The sequence below is a fragment of the Mus caroli genome, chromosome 11, assembly GCF_900094665.2.
Source record: "Mus caroli chromosome 11, CAROLI_EIJ_v1.1, whole genome shotgun sequence".
Classification (NCBI taxonomy): Eukaryota; Metazoa; Chordata; class Mammalia; order Rodentia; family Muridae; genus Mus; species Mus caroli.
This window is the reverse complement of record NC_034580.1, coordinates 2,839,689-2,860,231: the sequence shown is the minus strand read 5'-3', so window position 1 is coordinate 2,860,231 and position 20,543 is coordinate 2,839,689. Positions and strand designations below refer to the sequence as shown.

The window sequence follows — 20,543 nt, the reverse complement described above, 5'->3', positions numbered from 1 at the left end:
GCTGGCTTACCCTGCCCTGAGCCAAGTATGTGTGTCATCCCTGCCTCTGGGCTGCCTTAGCAGGGACCTCTCACCGTGACTACATTTACCAATGTGCCCCAGGCCATTATGTTTGTCTGCCTGTGCTCATTATAGGTCTGTGCCCAGAGCAAGTGGACACCAGGATACAGGGACCAGGGGCTGTCAGACCACAGGGCAAGGTGGCTCCTTAGGTGGGCTCTTCTCTTTCTGGTGGGGATACAGCAGAGGCGGCTGGCCAGGCTCCCTAGTGACATAGGGTGGAGATGGAGCAGGGATCAGAGGCCGTTTGTGCCGTCCTCCCCGTGGTGGAGGGGCGCAAAGGGACACTGAGGACTGACCCTGGGGCCCCCAGGGCTATGCTGCTCACCTCCCCATCCACAGGGGTGATCCTGTATATCCTGCTGGTGGGCTACCCACCTTTCTGGGATGAGGACCAACACAAGCTGTACCAGCAGATCAAGGCTGGGGCGTATGATGTGAGTGGGCGCCGGCGTGGAGGGTGGGGACTGCCGCACCCTGGGTCTCCCCTCCTCTCCATGGCCTCTGCCCGGGGGAGGGGCTTCAGCCTTGCCCTGTGCCCCGCTTCCTTCTGTAGTTCCCATCCCCTGAGTGGGACACCGTTACTCCTGAAGCCAAAAACCTCATCAACCAGATGCTGACCATCAACCCTGCCAAGCGCATCACGGCCCATGAGGCCCTGAAGCACCCATGGGTCTGCGTAAGTCATTCTTGGCAAACTCTAGGGACCAGTTCCTAGTGGGTATATCCAGGGCCCCCAAGATGGCCCTGGGCTTCTGTACCTTATGTCTGACCACTCCCCTGGTCTGTGAAGGACAAGACTTGAACTTGGAAATAAGTTGGGGACCGCAGGTGGGAACGAGTGATCGATCTCTCATTGTCATTGTGGCTGGCCCTAGAGTGCCACCACCTTGAACCTCTCTCCTAAGCCTCTGGGGACAAGACTGACGCCTCTGATGATCCTCACTGCCCTGTGACTTCCCTTCTCCCAACAGCAACGTTCCACTGTGGCCTCTATGATGCACAGACAGGAGACTGTGGAATGTCTGAAGAAGTTCAATGCAAGGAGGAAGCTCAAGGTAGGCGAGACTCAGTCCCCAACCCTGCGTCCTGGTGGGCTCCATGCTGGAAGTAAGGGTGTCAGTAGGACCTGCAGAAGAGGAAGCAGGAGAAACCCCCAAATGCCTGTTTGCAAGTCCAGACCAGAGGATTTCAGATGCTGGCACAGCTCAGAGGGTTGAGCTTGGCCCTGGGTACAGAGCTGGTCGCTTCATCACCCTGAGGGCTAAAGGAGTATTGGGCCAGAGCAGGTTTGGTAAAGGGCAGAGCAGAAGGGTCCTGGTGGGCCCAGCAGGTTAGGGAGGCAAGTGGACAGAACCGATCCTGATAGTTGCTGGCCAGTCAAGGACAGGATTAGACTCGGGAGCCATTGCTTGATTAGCTTCTCCAAAGCATTGAGGACAACCGTGACTGCCCCGGGTCTGTTAAAGGAATGGTTCTCAACTTGTGGGTCAAGACCCTTTAGTGGGTCACATATCAGATGTTCCGCATGTCATTCACAACACAACAGTAGCAAGATTACAGTGATGAAGTGGTAACGAGATAACTTTGTGGCCAAGCGTCACTGTGACATGAGGAACTATATTAAGGTGCCACAGCATTTAGGAAGGACAAGAACCCCTTTGCTAGGTATCATGGTGGCAGTCCTTCCTGGCCACGCCCACTTCTCAGGAGTCTGGACGCTGTGATTTGTGGGTAGTGTGAGCTTTAACTATGGGCGTGTGACTTGCCTTAGTGCTAGAGGCTCCGGAAGTCTTACTTCTCTGGTAAGCTGAACTTGTAAGCTGGGGGCAGAGACAGACACTAACAGGGTGACCCTGGCTCTGCTTCTTCATAGGGAGCCATCCTCACCACTATGCTGGCCACACGGAATTTCTCAGGTGAGACATTCTTCTCTAGGGAAGACGGTGTCTGAGTGCCACCCTCATTCTACAGAAAGCCGCCTCCTTCTTCACCGGCCCTCAGCCCCTTTCCTCCAAGCTGGCGAGGGTCCAGCTTCTGTCCTTACCTCTAAGGTCCTCTGCCCAGAAGGCCTTTTGGCTTTTCTCATTGGGTACCACTGAGGTCTGCTATGCCCCAGTCCTGCCTCCTCCGTGTCGTTGGGTCTGTGTCCCTCACTTGACACCCCAGTGTCTGTGCTGCCAACACCTGGCCTGCCACCTGTATCTGTCCAAGCATCTGTTGGGCAGCCTGTGGCCTCCTTGTCCTCAGTACTCTAAGCATTGTGTTGTATGTGGGAGACAGCTGAAGTGGGGGTGGTGGTGGATGGATTGAGGTCTGCGCACGGGGTGACTTGTAAGTTCTGGATGGGCCACCTGCCCCAGTTGTTTCGGTGGGTGATGAGAGAATGAAGACTCAAGGGTCTGTTAGAGACCCATGGGGTCCACCCAGGGGGAACAGTGTTGGCCCCAGTGCCCGGACAGCTCTGTCTGTGGCGTCTTCGTCGTCTGACACTATGTGCGAGCGTTCATGGTCGTCTCTCCTTGTCTGTCTGCATCTGGCACCCTGCCTCCTGTTACTTTGCTGTGATGCTGTATTGCCGGGAATGGGCACACGGTCACACCAACACTAATGGGACTGTCCTGTCTGCTGTGTGCCCCGCATGCCCCACAGGGCACAGGAAGCCCCACTGGGGTGTTCTAAGGAGAAAGGAGGCAAAAGCTTCTCATGTCCATCGGCCCGATCTTGTTTCACTCTCCTGAGAAAGGGATTCTGGAGCCATCCCCCCCTAAACTTTAACTCTAATCTTCTTCTGCTTCCTTTGTCTCTTTTCTTTCCTCACCTCGCCCTTCCCCACGTCTGTGTCGCCCCCTTCTTCCCCTCGTCTCTAACCCGGTGCTAACAGTGGGCAGACAGACCACCGCTCCGGCCACAATGTCCACCGCGGCCTCCGGCACCACCATGGGGCTGGTGGAACAAGGTAGATGTGTCTTGCCCAGTGTCCACCCGCTCCTGCCCATCCCTCCTGTTGGCATGCAGCCCCCCTGCTGCACGCAGCCACTGGCTAGGCCCCCAGAGCCTCCCCAGAGGCTGGTAGCCCCCTGGGAGCTCCGCTCCTGTCACATCCCAGCAGAAACCCCGCCCTGGGCAATAAGGCTGCCCCTCACTCTTGTCTCATCATCTGTAAGAAAGAGGTCACATCAAACCCCAGACGCATTTGCCTGAGACCCTAGGTCCTGGCCTCTGGAAGTCTGGAGACCCAATTCAGAATGACGCTGATCTCAGAAGGAAGCCACTAAGCCTGCTGATGGAGGGTCTCGGTCCTGGGAGGGGAGCCTTTGGATCACAGTTTGGGGCATAGGGATGTTGTCCCAGGGAGCTGTAGGGCCCAAGGGTCTGGTGGTCTGTGCTACAGAGTTTCCCAGAGTGAAAATGGGGTGCTGTCAGTGTCTGAAGACCCTTCTTACATGGTCCCAAACTCCCTGGGGGTGGGGGTCATGTAGCCTCTGTCAATCTGTTCCTTTGATGGTGTGGGACCCTCTGAGGGCTAAGTGGCCCAGAGCCCTCATCATGGGCTCCATAGCCACCATCCAAACGGAGTGCTAGCTAGTGCAGAGTTCGAGCAGTCACTGAGCACATAGGCTCAAGACAAGCTCCAGTTTCTCCATAGCCTTGAGTGTCAGCTGAGGATAGAGCATGGGTTGCACAGCCCAGTGAGGTCCAGCCCTTTCCACACCTCTGCCTGAATCCACCTCACAGTACCACCAGGGCCACAGCCATGCTTTGCCAGCCCAGCTAGAGGATCCTTCTCCTGGGGGATGCTTAAGTCACCTAGGCAGGTCTGCTCTGCCCACAGGGTCCCAGTGTGGATGATCCCAAGTCCATATTATGTAGCCTTTTTGAAGCCCATGAGGGGCTAGACTCATTTTTTTTTTTAAAGATAAAGCTAGTGGCTGCCAGGGCAGCCCTATTGCCAGGGAACAGTGGTGTGAGACAGGCCACCTCTGAGCCATGCTCTGCCCAAGACTTCTGCTGCCATGCTCGCCTGGCCTGCAAGTGAGCGAGGGCAACCTTGCATGAGGCTGCCTGCATGTTGTGGCTCTGCCCCAAGTGCTGAGGGTCACTCTGTCCTGGAGGGAGGTCAGTGCATGTCATCAGAGCTCAGCATGGCTGTCCATGGTGACTAGATAGAGGGCAAGGCAGGGCTGAAGGTCCCATCTATTCCTCGGTTGGCTCAGCCCAGCCACACACTAGGGGCACATGTTGGGGGGTCTTCCTTCTCTGTGATTCTGTCCAACACGCCAGTGTGGCAGAGCACCTCAATAGCAGGAAGACCCTTGCTGTAGAGCGCATTGCACTTTGGCTTCCACTACCCCTCCCCCACTGAGCAGATATGTGCCTTGTGACTGTCAGGCTGGCTGTGGTAATTGCTTGGCCTGAGGCCTGGAAATGGAAAATGCCCTCCTGAGCTGGGGGGCACAGGTCTGAAGAGCCCCGACTCTAGGTATCTGGGATCCCACGGTTGTTTAGTCCACTTGTGGCTCCGGCTGCACCTTCTAAATCCTTTTGACTTGAGACACTGCAGAAGTGGCTCCTCCTGTGGGGAGGAGTATGCAGGTTCCTGGCTGCAGGTTCCTGTTAGTGAGTCCAAGCTATGGGAGCTGGAGAAAGCCTCCAGGAAGCACATGGCCAGAGCCCATGCAATTAGGGAGACTGGGCCATGCACCCATGTTGTGTCTAGCGTGCACGCGGGCCACTGCGTGCGCCACCAACGCCCAGCTGGTGAGAGGAACAGGAAATGCTGAAATGACGGTGATGGCTGCCTGGGTTTTCTAGGCCTGAGCCGTAGGTATGGCTCATCTGGGTCCAAGTGTGCTATAGCATGCTTGGTAGTAGCGTGTTCACCCCAAATAAACCCTGTCCTTTTCCCACAGATGCCATCCCCAGTAGCACAGCTTAGAACTGTGATTTTGATAGACTTGAGGACTCAAATGGAACACTTAAGATCAAAGAGAGTCTTGGAACCTCAGCAGGCCAAACCCTTCCAGTGTGTCTTTCCCTGTGAGAACTTCCAAGGATGCCAGGGATACTGAGACACCACTACTGAATCTCAGACCAATATTGGCCTTCATTCACTAAGTTCCAACGCAGAATCCAACAGGGGACACGCTGGGTTGGCTGTGTGGCCTGCTAGGGGTAGAGCTTCTGCAAATGGCCTGTTGAACCTTGAAATTGCCACCTCCTAGAAATGTTCCTCTTCCCTTGCTGCCCAGAAAGCCATAACAAGCATCCTCAAGACAGGACTGCCCCATTTCCTTGGGCTCCAGGGAGGGACCCATCTCTCAGCTTGGTCAGGCCCAAGTGTCGGTAGAGAGCAGGAATCAGGTTCATGCAAGGACTCATGCCAGGGAAGACCATGCTGCTGGTGCAGTGCAGGTCTCTGGGAATGAGCCATGTGGGAAGATGGAAGAGAGAGCCGTAGACAAGGGGAAGGGCTATGTCAGGAAACTCTAGGGAGGATCTAGCCACATATCAGAGGCGTTTCAAAGTCCACTCTGTAGAGAAATGGAAAGGCAGCATTTGTGGCGCTAGGAACACCCTTTGGGGCTAACCTGGGATTGAAGGTCTAGGGAGCCCCAAGTCTATAGATGATACTTGAAGAGAGACAGAAGTTTTGAGACAAGCCCATGATGGAGGAAGGCTGTCTGGAACCAGTGTCTACCACACTGGTACACCAAAAGCCCTACAGGTTCCAAGACAGTGTGTAGCTTCAAGTAGCCATGTCCCCATGTCCCAGCATACAGAGCCTGATGGTGGCAAGGAGCTCAAACGTTGTAATCTGGCCAGGGAGGAAGGTAGGCAGCAGGCAGCAGTGGGGCCCAGGTCTGGTTCTGAAAGAACCACCCTCAGAACTGTGGCCACACAGAACCCTTCCGAGTTCTTACTCAGGAAGAATGTGGTCTACAAATGTGCATTTCTGATCACAGCAGTGGCATTGCTGCTGTGACAAGACCACGTATGACTATGTTACAACCCCAAGTCTAAATATGCTGTCCCCAAGTCCACCCCCCCCATGTCTGATTCCCTGCTTGTAGGCAGGCAAACCTGAGGTCAGGTATGGTCAGCCAGTGTCTAGCTGTATGGGATGTGTGGGTAAGGGCTTTGGGGACAAGGGACTGTGTACCATGCTCGCCATGCTATGCCAGCCGTGACTGCCTCTAACCTGCTGTGTTGGCCAAATGGCCACTTGGCTCTTCTTGGGGACAGGCTGGCTTTGCTGCCCTGTGTGGGGCCTTTGTGAACCAACACAAATCTTGTTTTCTCTCTCTTCCTCTCTTCCTTCCTCATTCCCTCCTCTCCTCACCTTTCCTTTTCTGTAAGGTAAGCTGACTTTCTCTCTCGCTCGCCATTTTTATTGTTTTAATTCTGCAATTAAAACTCTAAGCTCTGCTCTAGTGGGTGCAAGTTCTGGGTCAAAGGCGGGACTGTCCCAATCTCCAAAGGGAACATTGGAACCAGGGGTTCCACTTTCTGGGCCCACGTGTCTGCCAGGGCTCGTGGGCAAAGAGGTTGGTGTTGGCCCTCGTCACGGCCACCAAGAATTAGTCCCATGGCAAGGGCTGCTGGGGCCATTCAAGGGGAGGACAGGGAGGCCAAGCGGTATAGCCCTGGTGCAGAAGTTTGTTGGCCATCAGAAGGTAGAGGGGTGGGGGCCGGGTCAAGACTTTTGGTGTGACACAGCTTTGGCTAACCATCCTAGAGGGAACACAGGAGTGCAGAGGGCAGAGCCAGGTTGAGCATGTCTTTCCCTTTGCCTCCTGATGCCTTCCAATCCTGACCTGGCGCCGTCCCGGGGAAATGGGAGGTGGGGGCATATCATCTTTCCTGCCTTTTAGGAGTCATAGGCACAGAACAAGGAGGCTCCTAAGTGCCTTGCAAGGAGCTCCTGATTCACTGAAGATGCTGGGGGCTGGGGGCAGGGTGGTCCTGGATGAGGCTCCTGGGGCAGCTGAGGGCAGGGTGGTCCTGGGTGAGGCTCCTGGGGCAGCTGGGGGCAGGGTGGTCCTGTGTGAGGCTCCTGGGGCAGCTGGGGGCAGGGTGGTCCTGGATGAAGCTCCTGGGGCAACTGGGGGCAGGGTGGTCCTGGATGAGGCTCCTGGGGCAGGTGGGGGCAGGGTGGTCCTGGATGAGGCTCCTGGGGCAGGTGGGGGCAGGGTGGTCCTGGATGAGGCTCCTGGGGCAGCTTGGCTTAGTAACCCTGGAGGCTCTGCTGCTGCTAGGGCCAGGCCAGGTGCCAAGGCCATACCTGCCTCTGGCCTCAGGTTATTGGACCTCAGGTCCTTGGTTTTACTCTTGAAGAAAGGGAAGGGGTCGGGGAGGGATGGAAGCAACAGTGACCTTCCGCCCTAGGAACTTACAATCCCTCCTTCCTTCCCAATGCAGCAGCCAAGAGTTTACTCAACAAGAAAGCAGATGGAGTCAAGGTGAGACACCAACCAAGCCCGTTGTGCAGTACAGGGGAAGAGACTAGAACCTGCAGCTCTGCCGCTGACCCCAAGGGTCTAGTTTCACCCCACTGATGCTTGAGCATGGAGGGTGCCCTTTCTTCCCTAACAACTCTTTATCCCTCTCTCCACAGCCCCAGACAAACAGCACCAAAAACAGCTCGGCCATCACCAGCCCCAAAGGATCCCTCCCTCCTGCTGCCCTGGTACTGAGCCCTGCCCCTGCCTCATCTCACTGTCAGAGAGGCCCTGCAAAGCAGGGTCTGGTGAGACTCTGTCTCTGACCAAACCAGTCCCACATGGAGACAGAATGGAGTTGGGGAGAGGGGGGAAGGCCAAGAGGAGAGGTCATGGTCAGGGTACCCCAGATCAGCCAGATATAAAACTGCTTGATGAGCCCTCCCCTGGGACCCCCGGGAGCCCAGGTGCTGGAGAGAGATGACTTCCCAGTTTGATGACTTCTGGACCATCTTACCTTAAGAAGCTCTAGTGAGAAGCAGTCTGGATGGCACTAAGGGAGGCCAGCGGCCTGCTGTGGACCCCTGTCCTCTACAAGGACCTTGCCTTGTCACCTCCTGAGCTTACTGGGGGACAGCAGGGCCATGGTGCTGTAATGGGGAGGTGTGTGGCTGAAAGGACAGTGGGCTTACCCGCCTGTGACTATATTCGTCAGAGGCATATACCAAGTTGTGGATGACAGAGAAGGAAGCTTGGGCATCCCCTAAGCAGAGGAGGGCTAAGGCTGCCCAACATACCCCTTACTATATTCTTCCTTATTCCTTGAGAAGGTACTGGGCCATCTCTGGCCTCCTTGCCCTGGGTGACTTTTGTTCAGGCGGACCTTTCAGCTGGTCTTCCCAGGGGTGTGGAGTTGTAGTCTCAGGCACGAGCCTTCTGAAGTGTGTCTTAGGAGTTTGCTGGTAGCGTGCTTGGTATCCCCCACGGCCCTAATCAGGCGTTCCCCGTAGGAAACCTTTGCCAGATCGGGGAGCACCGAAGACATCCATCCTGGCTAGAGTCTGAGAGCTGCTCAGAGCAGTAGGGCCTTGGTGGGAGGGTGCCAGGCGTCAGCTCACCTGGTGCCCAGGGTGGCTCACACCGGCCTCACAGCCAGCCCCACCTTGACCCAGTCCATCCCATATGCCACCCCAACCCCCACAACATCTTCAATCCTGTGTCCACTCCTACGCTGGGGCAGGAGATGGGGAGAATTCTCAGCAGCAGCAGCAGACCCCACACACACCTACAGTTTCTCTCAGGCCCTATGAGCTCCATCTTTCCTGGCCTCTGGCCTGGGCCTTCTACACTCACCCAGGGCCATCGCTGACCACCCGCTGCCTCCATCCCTACCGGGCCATCTTGCTGACCACCTCCTGCCTCCATTCCTGTACCTCTGCTCCACACTCTCTTTGGGCAGACCCTGGCGGCTGCCCACTCCTCTGGCTCCCCGGCTCCCCACCCTCTGCTTCCTTCTTTCTCACTCTCCCTCTCTTTCTTTCCTTCCTCTGTCTGCCGCCCTCTATAGGAGCCTCAAACCACCGTTATCCATAACCCAGTGGACGGGATTAAGGTACTGCCACGCCTCTCTCCTCACCCTTTCCTTGGGCAGGAGGTATGGGCCCAGGAGGAGGGTGTGGACGGTGACCTGGGAGCAGCTTTTGTGCCTATGATAGAGAGCAGATGCATAGTGACCACAAAGGCAGGGAGGGCAGAGCTCCCACAAGCCTACCCACCCGAGGCCATGGCAGGGCACAATGACTCCCTCGGAGGGAGCTCACACGCAGTCACCATGTGGCTGGCTCACAGCAGGCTTCAGGAGGCTTGACCTCTGCTGCAGACCTTGGGGCCCAGCCTGCTTCCCAGGAGCCTCTGCTCCTAGGCTGTTCTCCACCTCCACCCCCTGGTGTGGCCCCAGTGCTTCCTGCTCCTCTCTGCTCTGCCATCTGCTCCCTCATCACATCGGCATCATCACCTGGGGCCGGGAGGGGCTGGCGTGCTGTGAGGTGGGGAAGACCTGGCAAGTGTTGGAACCGTTTACAATACAGCAATTGTGCTGGGCTGGTAGGTCAGACTTGTACCCGGGCCTGGCTCCCTAATGATCTGACAAGGTGATGGGGTGGGTACCCACTTCCTTTGGCTAGAACCTGCACCTGGCCCTTCTCCGTGCCAGGGACCAAGGGCAGCTAGATAAGCCCACAGTTCTAAATGCCAAATGTCTGATTTCCTCCTACCTCAGTGCCTGGTACCCTTTGGTCCCTCATGTCAGGTGAGGTAATAGTCCCCTCCGAAGGACTGCTAGTCAACCTTCTGGACCAGGGTAAGGCCTGACACACATGTGAAGGCCCTCAGTGTTGGCCCAGAGCCAAGGTCAGTCTGTCCACACCAAGGGCCCTGAGAGGATTCTTTGACTTTCTGGGGATATGTTGGTGGTAGAGGCTGGGCCTTGATGAAGTTCCAGGCATAGGAGGGGCAGTGGCATATGGGGCATCATCTCTTCCAGGGGAAGGAACGCCCCACCTAAAAGCTGCTAAGTATGTCTGCCCACTCCCAAGTTTCAGGGCTTTCCATCACTAAAAGTTGGTCACATCCCTTGTTTTTTCATCTTGGGGTTTCGAAAGGCCTGCTCTCTCCTAGTTGGCTGAGTGTCTCTGAGTCTCTGAGGGAAGGTGAAGTTGAGGCCCTTGATGTTGGAGACAGTGGTGGCCTGCAGAGATGGGAGCCCTCCTGAGGACATACGCGGCTAGAATGTTCTCCCCAGTCTCCGCCTCCTGAGGATTTCCTTTGGGGAGGGTCTGTCTCCTAAAACCCTCAGGAGTAGCCAGGCTTTGTCCCACCTGGAACCAAGGCCAGCTTTACCATTGGAGGTGTCCTGCCTGTCTTCGGCTCATCTTGACCCCTGTCTCCTCTGTCTCCTCAGGAATCTTCCGACAGCACCAACACAACCATAGAGGATGAAGATGCCAAAGGTACCTTCATAGAGGCCTTGCCTGGGCATGTTGGTAGTGGGTGGGCCTTCTGCAGCATCTCTGGTCCTGCTGTGCAGGCCAGTGCTCCAGCGCTCCAGCGCTCAGGACCCGATGGCAGGGCCTGTCTTGGTCTGAGTCAAAGAGTGTTCAGGGCATCATGGCTGGGGTATCTCAGGCGTAGCGCACATGTGAGGAGCTACTGTTCTCCGTGCTGGGAGGCAGGAACGTGGTTCTCACAGGGTATGAAGTGCATGGGTGAAGTCAGATCAGGATGCTGTTCTTCTCTGCTATTCCGAAGCATTGGTTCTGTCCAGCCTGAGTGGCCAGATGGCTGACCAATGTTGTTTCCCTTGATGACTCAAAAGCGTCCTCCTAAGGTGGACTTCAGTACCACACCCTGAGCCCTGCCAGTGATGTGTGTGTTCACAGCTTGCTATCAGTGAGTGGGGCCTCCTAGCCTCTCCCACTTTCTCTGCCTCTCCGGGATGAGGTCTGACAGCTTAACCCGTGCATGGAGCCCTAAGCTGCCCTTTGGATGGCCCCTAGAATCAAACAGAGCTTACCCATTTGCTCCTCCCCAGTTCCTTAGCTGTCTCTAAGAGTCCTCCATACTCTAGAGTGGAAATTAGCACAGGACACTGGTCCTTGAACTTTGGCGAGTACACTCGCCTACAAGCCAAAGCAGGCCCCAGAGTCCGCACCATGGACACTACCCACACCTCTCTGGCAAAGATTCTGGCCTTTAGCTGGCCAGTAAAACACTGAGATATAAGGGAGGTGGCAGGCCTCAGGCATGCAAGGGGACAGAAGCAGCGGATGAGGCTGGGAGTAAAGGCAGGAGCCAAGTCAGGGGAAGCCTCAGGAATGAAACGCAGGGGCACTCTTACCTCAGCCATGTTCCAGGGCTCCGGCAGAGCCAGGGCAGCTCTCAAGCCACCACGTTCAGCGAGAAGCGCTCTAAAATCCTAGCCTAATGTGTGCAGGGCCTGGCATGGGCCCACAGAATGAACTCTCCTAACACCTACCTTGGGGTGTCCCCAAGAGTGACCACCTCACCTCTGTCCCTTAGGTCCCCAGCAGTGGCCTGGGATTCTACACCTGTAACCTTTTCCACTGTCCTGTGCCTCTTGGCTCTCTCTGCCACCTTCTGTCTTGAGTGTCTACCATCTACTGCTTGCTTCTGTTCTGCCTCAGCCCCCAGGGTCCCTGATGTCCTGAGCTTGGTGAGGAGGGCCTCAGGAGCCCCCGAAGCTGAGGGCCCCCTCTCCTGCCAATCTCCAGTTCCCATTAGCCCCCTTCCAGCCCCGTGTAAGTAGCCTGGGCCCCGCTGCTGTGGGGATAACTTGGAAGGGCCTGGCAAGTCTCTGAGGGGCCATTCAAGAGCCAAGGATTGGACAGGCCTGGACTGTTGGCCCCAGCTCTGTCCTCACATAGCCCCCAGACTGGGGCTCCCCAGGGTTGCCTTTGTCCAGCCAGAGACCTCTATTCTCTGTGAGGATGCTGTCCTGGCCTACTTTCCTGCTCACGGCCACTAGACAGTCCCTGAAGGATTTGGCTATGACTTCTAGACCTCTGGGGCCCACTCAAACCTCCCTCTATCTCTGGAGGCTTCTTGCTGCTGAGCCTGGCATCAAATAGGAAGCCAGGTCTCAGGTCTCAGATTCCCTTGTGGTAAGAGCAGGGGCTCCCCTCCCCCGTCCTGTCGATTCTGTTGTCTCCTCGTATGTTTGTCTGCCTTGTGTTCATGTCTGTCTGTTCCGCCCCAGCCCCCAGGATCTCTGACATCCTGAACTCAGTGAGAAGGGGCTGTGGAACCCCAGAAGCCGAGGGACCCCTATCAGTGGGGCCCCCACCCTGCTTGTCTCCGGGTCTCCTAGGCCCCCTGCCCACCCCGTGTAAGTAGTAGCTCCCAGGCTTGCTGCCCCTGCTACCGAGGGCTCGCTGAGAATGGCCAGTGCTCAGCCTCCTGCACCTGCCATGCACGGCCAAGCTCCCCCTGGACCAGGATGCCTGATGGGTGGCCTTAGTCAAGGCATATGCACTAACATAGCTGGGCAGCTACCTGGCTGCCCCTTTGGGCTCAGTGCCTCTGACTCATCTCAGACCCCCTTCTCCTTCCCTGCACGCCGCTACCCTCACTTCATCTTGGGCCCACCCCTGGGTAATAGGGTGGAGCCCTTAACCCATCAGTGCCAAGAACTTTCTAGCCTTACTGACATTCACACCCTACCCTGCCCTGGTCACAGTACCTCAGAGCCTATCTCCAGAGCAGCCCTGGGCTCTTGATGTACCTTACCCCTGAACACCATTCACCTCACCATTTGAGGCAGGGGAGGTCAAAAAGGGTGCCAGAATGAGAAACCCCAACCGGGGTCATATCGTTTAGGGGACGTTCCAGAGAAGCGAAGACTGGCCTTCCACTGGCCTGAGCTACCCACATGGGCCCAAGCAATGCTTCTATCTGAACATCCCTCCTCCCTCTCATCCAGTCCTTTACCTACCTGTCACTTGCAGTGATGGCCTCTGGCTTCTTTGGGGCCAGGTTACCTCTCCATGGAGGACATCCTGTGCCCTTGGCAGCTTCCAGCTCCGCACACTAGAACGACAAAAGCATCTGTGCTCCTGGTGCCTCCTCCCCCAACATTTATGTCCCTACCCCCCATCTGACCTCACCCCTCCCATGTCCCCGTGTGTCCTGATGCTCCACATCCCACTCTGGCCGCCCCTATTGTCCAGCTTGGCTCTCGGTCTGAAGGTTTCTTCCCTGCATGTCCCTGCCCGCCTGTATTCATGTCTGTCTGTTCTGCCCCAGCCCCCAGGATCTCTGACATCCTCAACTCAGTGAGGCGGGGCTCAGGGACCCCAGAAGCTGAGGGCCTCCCACCAGTGGGCCCCCCACCCTGCCCATCTCCGACTCTCCCTGGCCCCTTGCCCACCCCATGTAAGTAGCATTTCAAGTGGCCCTTACAGCTCCATGGAGGGGCAAGCCCCCAGCGTGGTGCCTGGTCGGCCTGACTCTGGGAATAACCAGCTTGTGGAGAGATAGGGGGGTCATGGCATCTGTCAGGGAATCGTGTCAAAATGCGAGAAGAAAGCAGTGGGCTTCAGGAGAGGCACCTTATGGTCCTGAGATGTGTGTGTGTGTGTGTGTGTGTGTGTGTGTGTGTGTGTGTGAGCTCAGTATATGGAGAAGCTCCCAAACACTTCACTGGGCCCTTGCTACCATGTGGCCAGCCACCACATCCTGACAGGAGAGAGTGGCAAGCAGGTGCCCACCAGTGCACAAGGAGTCCTCGAGAAAGGCTGAGAGTAGACCTTCCTGGACAAGAGGACAGGGAAAGAAACTCCTGGGAATTCTGGTATGCTGGCTGCCAGGCTGGACTCTGGGGGCGGGGCAGCCAGGGCTAAGGCCGAGTTAGGGAGAGCAGCACAGGCAGGTGGCTCCTCAGCCTGTCTGCAGACTGTCCGCCAGTATCACTTACAGGGATGGATGACATCCAGGGCTGCAGCCACCGCTTCCCCCGCCTCCGGGGAGACACGGGGCTGGGGGTGGCGCTGAGATGCCTTCAGAGAAGAGGCTGGGCCAGGGCCTCGGCATGGCAGGGCAGGGGCTGGGTGAGTAACTGTGAGAGGTGGGCATGGGTGACCCACCCCTATCACCTCCACCTATTAGGCTGGGGTCTGGGAGTGCTGCAGGCAGCCAGAGCAGAGAGGTTACAGTAACCCACAAGGATGGACATCTACAGTTTGCATGTTGTTGGTGGCGGTGGGGAATAACAGATTCGGGCTGTGTAAGGGGCAGCCTCTGGAGGTCATGAATCCCCTAGAGCACTCCATGGTCTGCAGAGGGGATCAGAGTTGAGGGAGGTGTGAGGAGCCAACCAGGTTACTGGCACTAGGGAAGGGGACTGGCGGCAGGGGTATATATAGCAGCCAGGTTTTACAAAGCAGGGGTGGGATATTCACCGCTGGTGGCTGCAAACAGCATCTGGACAGCACATGTCCTGTCGGAGTGCTCGATCATTGATCTCAAGGGTCCCATTGTTTTTGTTGGGGAACACGATCGGCCTTAGGAGCAGGCGGCTGCCCTAGTAGGGTCTGTGCTAAGCTTCACTAGAGGTAGAGGTCCTGCAGGGCAGGGCTTCAAGAATGACTGGATGGTGGCATCTTGCTGTCCCGTGAGGGGCTGCTGGGCCGAAGGAAAGAAAAGACTTTGAGTAAAATGTAGGGAAATGTGGGTGGTGTCCGATGGTATTGGGTCTCTCTTTTTTGGGAAGGTTACAACCCACCGACTAGGTTATAGGTTTCTTTAGGCTTGAGCCCCACCCCATCCTATGCTCTCTGTGCCCCAGGCCTCACTTCCTAATCTGGGATTACACAGGATTCAGGCTGATCCTGGCTGATCCCTTAGTCAGCTGCCCTGCCAAACAGCTGTGAGGTTGGGGGCTTTGGGCCAGTGGGAGGGACACAAAACCTTCTCTGGTCACACCCAGATATCCTCAGCCTCTTTAGGCTGCTTGGCTTCCCACAGGAGAGCTGTGGTCTAAGTAATTTTCCCACTCTGCACACCAGCCAAAATCCCACTTGCCTCTTTGGCTTCTTCTTGGACTTGCAGGGTATAGGGCAGCTTGTCCTCGGTCCCTGGCTTCTCCATGAGAGCGATCCCTGAGTGCAGGGATTCTTGGCCCCTTTCTTCATGTTTGATTTCCACTGGGGTCTGGGCAGCAGCCATTCTGCAGGTCAGGAGGTATCCAGCTCCCATTCATAGGCAGCCTCAGTGTCCCTAGCTGTCAAATGGGCCAGTGGCTCTCACAAGAATGCTGTACCCAAACTCAAGCGCAGTTCACACCTCTGACTGATGCTGTGGTCATGGATAGTCTCTTAGTTTTGTTGTTGTTGTTGTTGTTGTTTTTAACATTGATGCCCACTTTTAACTACTATTTGTTTGAAAACTACCTAACTTCTTTAAACAGAAATTTAGTCCGCTCACCACAGAGAAAGGTGGAATCGGAGCATGCTTGAATCCAGACGGTGCTGTTAACTTACTTCCAACCACTTTTGCTGTGTGCTAAGGGCCTCCTGTGGAGGAATGGGGCAGCTAAGTCTACTAAGATGAGAGTAACAGGCCCCAGAGGTGCTTGGGAAGTGTGTGGTGCAGAGGGCACTTCCCTTGGACCTGAGGAGGAGATGCCTGCTCGAATAGAGACCAGAAGCACGAGACAGCTCCTGAAAGAACAAGAGTGATGGGGTGAGGGGTGTCAGGAATGACAGACACGGGGAAGTGTAGGTACTGCTTTGGGGACTGGAGTGACAGAGGCTGCCCTGGAGTCCAAAAGGTAAAGACGGGAAGAGCTGTTACAAATTTGGGGCAGAGTCTTGGTGCTCTCATGGAGCGGGGTACATGGCTGTGTAGCCAGGAACAGGAGCTCGCAGCTCACCCTGGAGCTAGCATCCCAGGGTGGGCCATGGTGTTGCCCTTACCCTGATGGACCAAATGGTGACCTGATTTAGGCTTAAGAATGGGGAAGGAACTGAAACAAGGTAGCAGAAGGGGAGCTGGGTTAGGAGAGGGGGCTTCTCCAAGCCAGGGGAAATCCATGAGTGCACACACACATATACCTATACATGCACACACCTCCACAATACTCATATGGGCGCTCATGTGTGCCTTCTCATACGCACGTACACAAATACCCACACTCAGACACCGTATGCACACAGACAACATTGTGCTGTGGATTCCGTATACACGTGCTCTTACATAAGTGTACCCGAGTCCCCACAGGTGACACCCAGCAACCCCTGCTGTCAGTGTCTAAGATACCAGAGTCACCACAGCTCATATATACACCAGGAGATGCCCCTGTGCAGGCATGTGTGGCATGTGTGGGCTCCCCATGAAGCAGGCTACCTTTATTGTGCATTCATCCCTCCCTCAGGGCCCCCATGGGGTGGGCACCCCCACGCCCCCTGGTCCTAGAAGCCCCGCCACGGAGTTAGTCTCTGTGCCTTCATATCTTCAATTCTTCATGATTAAAACAAAAAGTTCATCTCAAAGCCAAGAGCTAGTTCCGGAGAAGCAATGAGCCCGAGAGGTGCAGGCACTCAGGGTGGGTCTTGCCTGGGCAGCACTTAGTCCAGGCTAGCCGGGAAAACCTCACAGAGTGGACAGACGACTTGACCTTCCTCAAGAGTTTCAGGCCATCTTGTCCTTTGCTCATAAGCTCCCCCGACCCCCACCCCACCTCATATCCACTGACCATGCCCACTGATGACGGTTTTCCTCCCCTGAGAGCTGGTGGAGGGAGAGGCCATTAAGTAAACAAGAAACTGTTGGAAACTGAAGCAGAACATGGCAGGGAGAGGCTGAACGGGAGTCCAGCAGTGGGATGGATTATGGGCAGCCTTTCCCCCCATCTGTAGTTTTTAGACATTTTCTAGTCGGAATAGGGTATTTGCTTCTTATGAACATTTTATTTGGTAAACAGCTATTGCATGCAGAAACAAGGAAGCCATTGGAGGCACAGGAGGGACCAGTGTGATCCAGACAATTTGGGTACAGGTGCCAGAGCCTGGAAGTCCTTTGTGGAGAGGACAGACCTGAGCCAGGGCGGGAGCAGCTAGGTGGACACCGTCAGCAGCTCCCGATCTGATCTTCCAAGGCCCCTCGTGTGGGCTCTGCTGGAGGCAGGGTTCACGTGAAGGCTGTCCCTGTTTTCTCCCTGCAGCCCGGAAGCAGGAAATCATCAAGACCACAGAGCAGCTCATTGAGGCCGTCAACAATGGGGACTTTGAGGCCTATGCGTGAGTCTCCGGGGGGGTTGGGGTGGGGGGTTGTGGAGGGTGAGGATGGAGGATGGGGCCCCTCCTCACTTGGGTTTGCCCCCCAGGAAAATCTGTGACCCAGGCCTGACCTCATTTGAGCCTGAAGCTCTGGGCAACCTGGTCGAAGGGATGGATTTCCACAGATTCTACTTTGAGAACCGTGAGTGAAGAGGCTGGGGTGGCATGAGGGAGAGACACCATCAGGAGGGTCCCTTAACCCATCAGTCAGTGGGAGCCGTGGCAGCCCCTCCCCCGCCGCTGTGAAGGGGATTCAAGGAGAGAGGGGTGGGAGGTGTCTATACCCGGTGCTGTCAGTTCAGAAAGCCTGCTTGTTCACAGTGCTGGCCAAGAACAGCAAGCCGATCCACACCACCATCCTGAACCCGCACGTGCACGTCATTGGCGAGGATGCAGCATGCATCGCCTACATCCGCCTCACACAGTACATCGATGGCCAGGGCAGACCCCGTACCAGCCAGTCCGAAGAGACCCGTGTGTGGCACCGCCGCGACGGCAAGTGGCAGAATGTACATTTCCACTGCTCGGGCGCTCCAGTGGCCCCGCTGCAGTGAGGTGAGTCCCTGCGGTGTGCATAGGGCAGTGCAGCGTGCGTGGGGTGTGGCCCAGTGCAGCGTGCGTGGGGTGCCTCATGGGTGAGCTGATGAGGCCAGACGGAGCTCAAGCCAGAGCCTGGCGGGTCAGCAATGGAGTTGGTCCTCAGGGTGGGTCCTGAGCTCGACTTTATAACCATTAACCCACAGCAAAGGCAGCCTAGGAAATGGGTGCGGGTAGCAACCACCTCTCCTGGCAGGCTCCTTCCAGAAAGGACCTTAACTTACTGGATTCCTGCCCAAACCTTTTCCAAATAGCAAAGGCGTGGGTGGCTAGGGTGTTACGTTGCGCTGAGGAAGGTGGCCTGCCCCCTGTTTCAGAGCTGCGCCTGGTTTCGCCGGACAGAGTTGGTGTTTGGAGCCCAGCCGCCCTCGGGCGCACGGCCTGCCTGTCGCATGTTTGTGTCTGCCTCGTCCCCTCCCCTGGTGCCTGTGTCTGCAGAAAAACAAGACCAGATGTGATTTGTTTTAAAAATAAGATGATGACAACGACAACCACACGCAAACCAACAAACAAAATATTGGCATCGGATGAAATGGAAAACAAGCAAACAAACAAACAAAAACCTAAAGAAAGGAAAAAGCTGTAAAAATCTGGCATTTGTGGGGCCACCCCACCCCCAAGCTCCACTGTGTCTGTTGCGCTCCTGGCTTTGGGGACCCTCAGGGCGTGAATGTGCCCAGCCGACCGTGTTAGTCTGTAGGTACCGCACTCACCCCATACCTTGGGCGTCTGCATCCTCCCTCCCATGCATGGGCCCCACGTGCTAACCTGGCTGTTGTGGCGTCAGGTGTCTTGGGAAGGGCTGGGGGCTGCCCTCTTTCCTGCTAGTTGTGCCTGAGAGTTGCTGCTGCTCCTGCTTTCCCCTACCCGTCCCTCGTCCCGTGAAGGGCTGGGAGGGTGCTCCTCTAGCCAAGGACCTACCTTTGCCCCATGGAGTGTGTAGAAGCTTGTCCCCGAGGTCATCAGAAAAGAACCTGGGCTCTCAGCCCTGGTTCTTTGGAGAGTGAGGTATGGAGGTACGGATCTTGCCTCCAGACCTCCTGCCTGGCAGGGGTTGGTTAAGAAGGCCTGCTGGCTGCAGTGCCTACCCATGTAGCTATGAAGAGAGGACTGGGCAGAGGATGGTCTCCTTCCTGTTTGGGGTACTTGTCCCTTCCCTGCCACCAGCAGCTGAGCAAAGGTGGCCCACCCCTGGCCTGGGCAGTTCCTCTCTGAAGTTGGCGGCAGACCCTAACGAAGATGGAGAGTCTGAGATACTGGATGGATGCTGAGAACAGGCCAGGCTGCGCCTAGGGTGTTTGTTCACTGAGCTTGGAGCCTGGGTGTTCGAGCCTTGGTTAAATGTGCAGAATGTGGTAAAGAGGGGCCAGAAGTTGGGTTCTAGACGTCTGGGCAATGCAGGTCCATACAAGTGTGTGATGAGAGGGGAGTGCTTTCTTGACCTGGGCCTAGAGAAGAAGACAGAGCATGGGCCTTGACCTGGGCCTAGAGAAGAAGACGCGGAAGGCCAAAACTGGTTAGGGCTGTATTGTGTGAGGCTCTTCCAGGTAGGCCAGAGACACAGCTTAGAGAGAAGGCAGGCTGGGGGCAGAGATATATGGGTGTGGGGCCTGGATACCAGTGGGTGGAGGGAGGGCCCATCAGGACAGTGTGGCACCTCCAAGGGCCCAGTGGTGCTCCTCGGTGCCGACTGCCTGGACTCGTTGTGGGTGGCCCTGGCCCTTGGTGACAGAATATCATCAAGGCTGGACTTGTTACAAAGTCAGGCTAGGGAGATAGGTCTGAAGCCGGGTTGGGTGGGGGTGGTCAGAGGCTTTGATTGTAGGGGTTCATGGGCCTCCACCCCAACGCTGCCCACTTTAAATTCACGTCATTTTCAACCAGGATTTTCTTTATCTTTTACTACAAATCAAGCCAAGGGAGGGGCACGAAGTGGGGAACGGGACACAGGATCCTAAACTCCAAGGGGACTGTCCACCTACAGACACTCAGTGGATACCACCTTTCATCCACACTGTGCCCAGGACAGCTGTTCCCTACCCATGGACACAGGGTAAACATCTGCCAGGCTCCACTTGAGTGGCCCGAGGCCATGGAACAGTGGCAGGGCTTGCCACGGACAGTGTGAGGCCCTGTGGCCTGCCACCCTGGCATCCTGGGGTCTCCTTTCCTCTCCCACCCACCTTGTTATCTCCACAAAGCTGCCTGTCTGGGATAATTTGGGGATTTTTTTTCTGGGGGACAATTCTTTTGCATGACCCTCTAAAGAGCAGGACACTCCTGCTCTAACTGGCTAGGTGTTCGCAGGTGGTAGCGTCGACCGCTGGCCAGTGCTGTAGTGTGTTACTGCCTACAGTACTGGTGGCCCTCCTCTCTTCTCTCTTTTTGCTGAGTTCCACTGTCTTTTCTTTCTGAGCCTTGTAGGTGTACAAAACTTATTCTTATTTTGTTCTGTCTCGGGAAACTGCAAATAAAAAAAAAAAAAAAAAAAAAAAAAAGACAAATTGCTTCCAGTACAGCTGAGTGCTTTATGCTGGGACCCTGCTAATTCCCGGCCACAGAACACAAACCTACCTATTCCCTAGCCCGGAGG

The 20,543-nt window shown here is 56.0% G+C and overlaps 1 protein-coding gene across 5 annotated transcripts in view; it reads left to right on the top strand.

The window, feature by feature from the left end:
• Camk2b (calcium/calmodulin dependent protein kinase II beta) overlaps window positions 1-20,442 on the top strand; it is a 90,731-nt gene extending 70,289 nt beyond the window's left edge. The window contains exons 9-24 of one of the 5 annotated variants that reach the window (XM_021178097.2): window positions 403-497; window positions 617-739; window positions 1,035-1,118; window positions 1,937-1,979; window positions 2,945-3,019; window positions 7,486-7,523; window positions 7,679-7,750; window positions 9,070-9,114; window positions 10,462-10,510; window positions 11,705-11,818; window positions 12,277-12,405; window positions 13,323-13,451; window positions 17,239-17,314; window positions 17,401-17,495; window positions 17,675-17,908; window positions 18,268-20,442. In XM_021178097.2, the coding sequence (XP_021033756.1) occupies window positions 403-497; window positions 617-739; window positions 1,035-1,118; window positions 1,937-1,979; window positions 2,945-3,019; window positions 7,486-7,523; window positions 7,679-7,750; window positions 9,070-9,114; window positions 10,462-10,510; window positions 11,705-11,818; window positions 12,277-12,405; window positions 13,323-13,451; window positions 17,239-17,314; window positions 17,401-17,495; window positions 17,675-17,907 (1,400 nt within the window). In that variant the 3' untranslated portion in view covers window position 17,908; window positions 18,268-20,442. Of the gene's footprint in view, window positions 1-402; window positions 498-616; window positions 740-1,034; window positions 1,119-1,936; window positions 1,980-2,944; window positions 3,020-7,482; window positions 7,524-7,678; window positions 7,751-9,069; window positions 9,115-10,461; window positions 10,511-11,704; window positions 11,819-12,276; window positions 12,406-13,322; window positions 13,452-17,238; window positions 17,315-17,400; window positions 17,496-17,674; window positions 17,909-18,267 lie in introns of all 5 variants that reach the window. The other 4 variants (XM_021178099.2, XM_029483713.1, XM_029483712.1 and 1 more) reach the window with 4 other exon arrangements.
• Window positions 20,443-20,543: the final 101 nt, after the last annotated feature.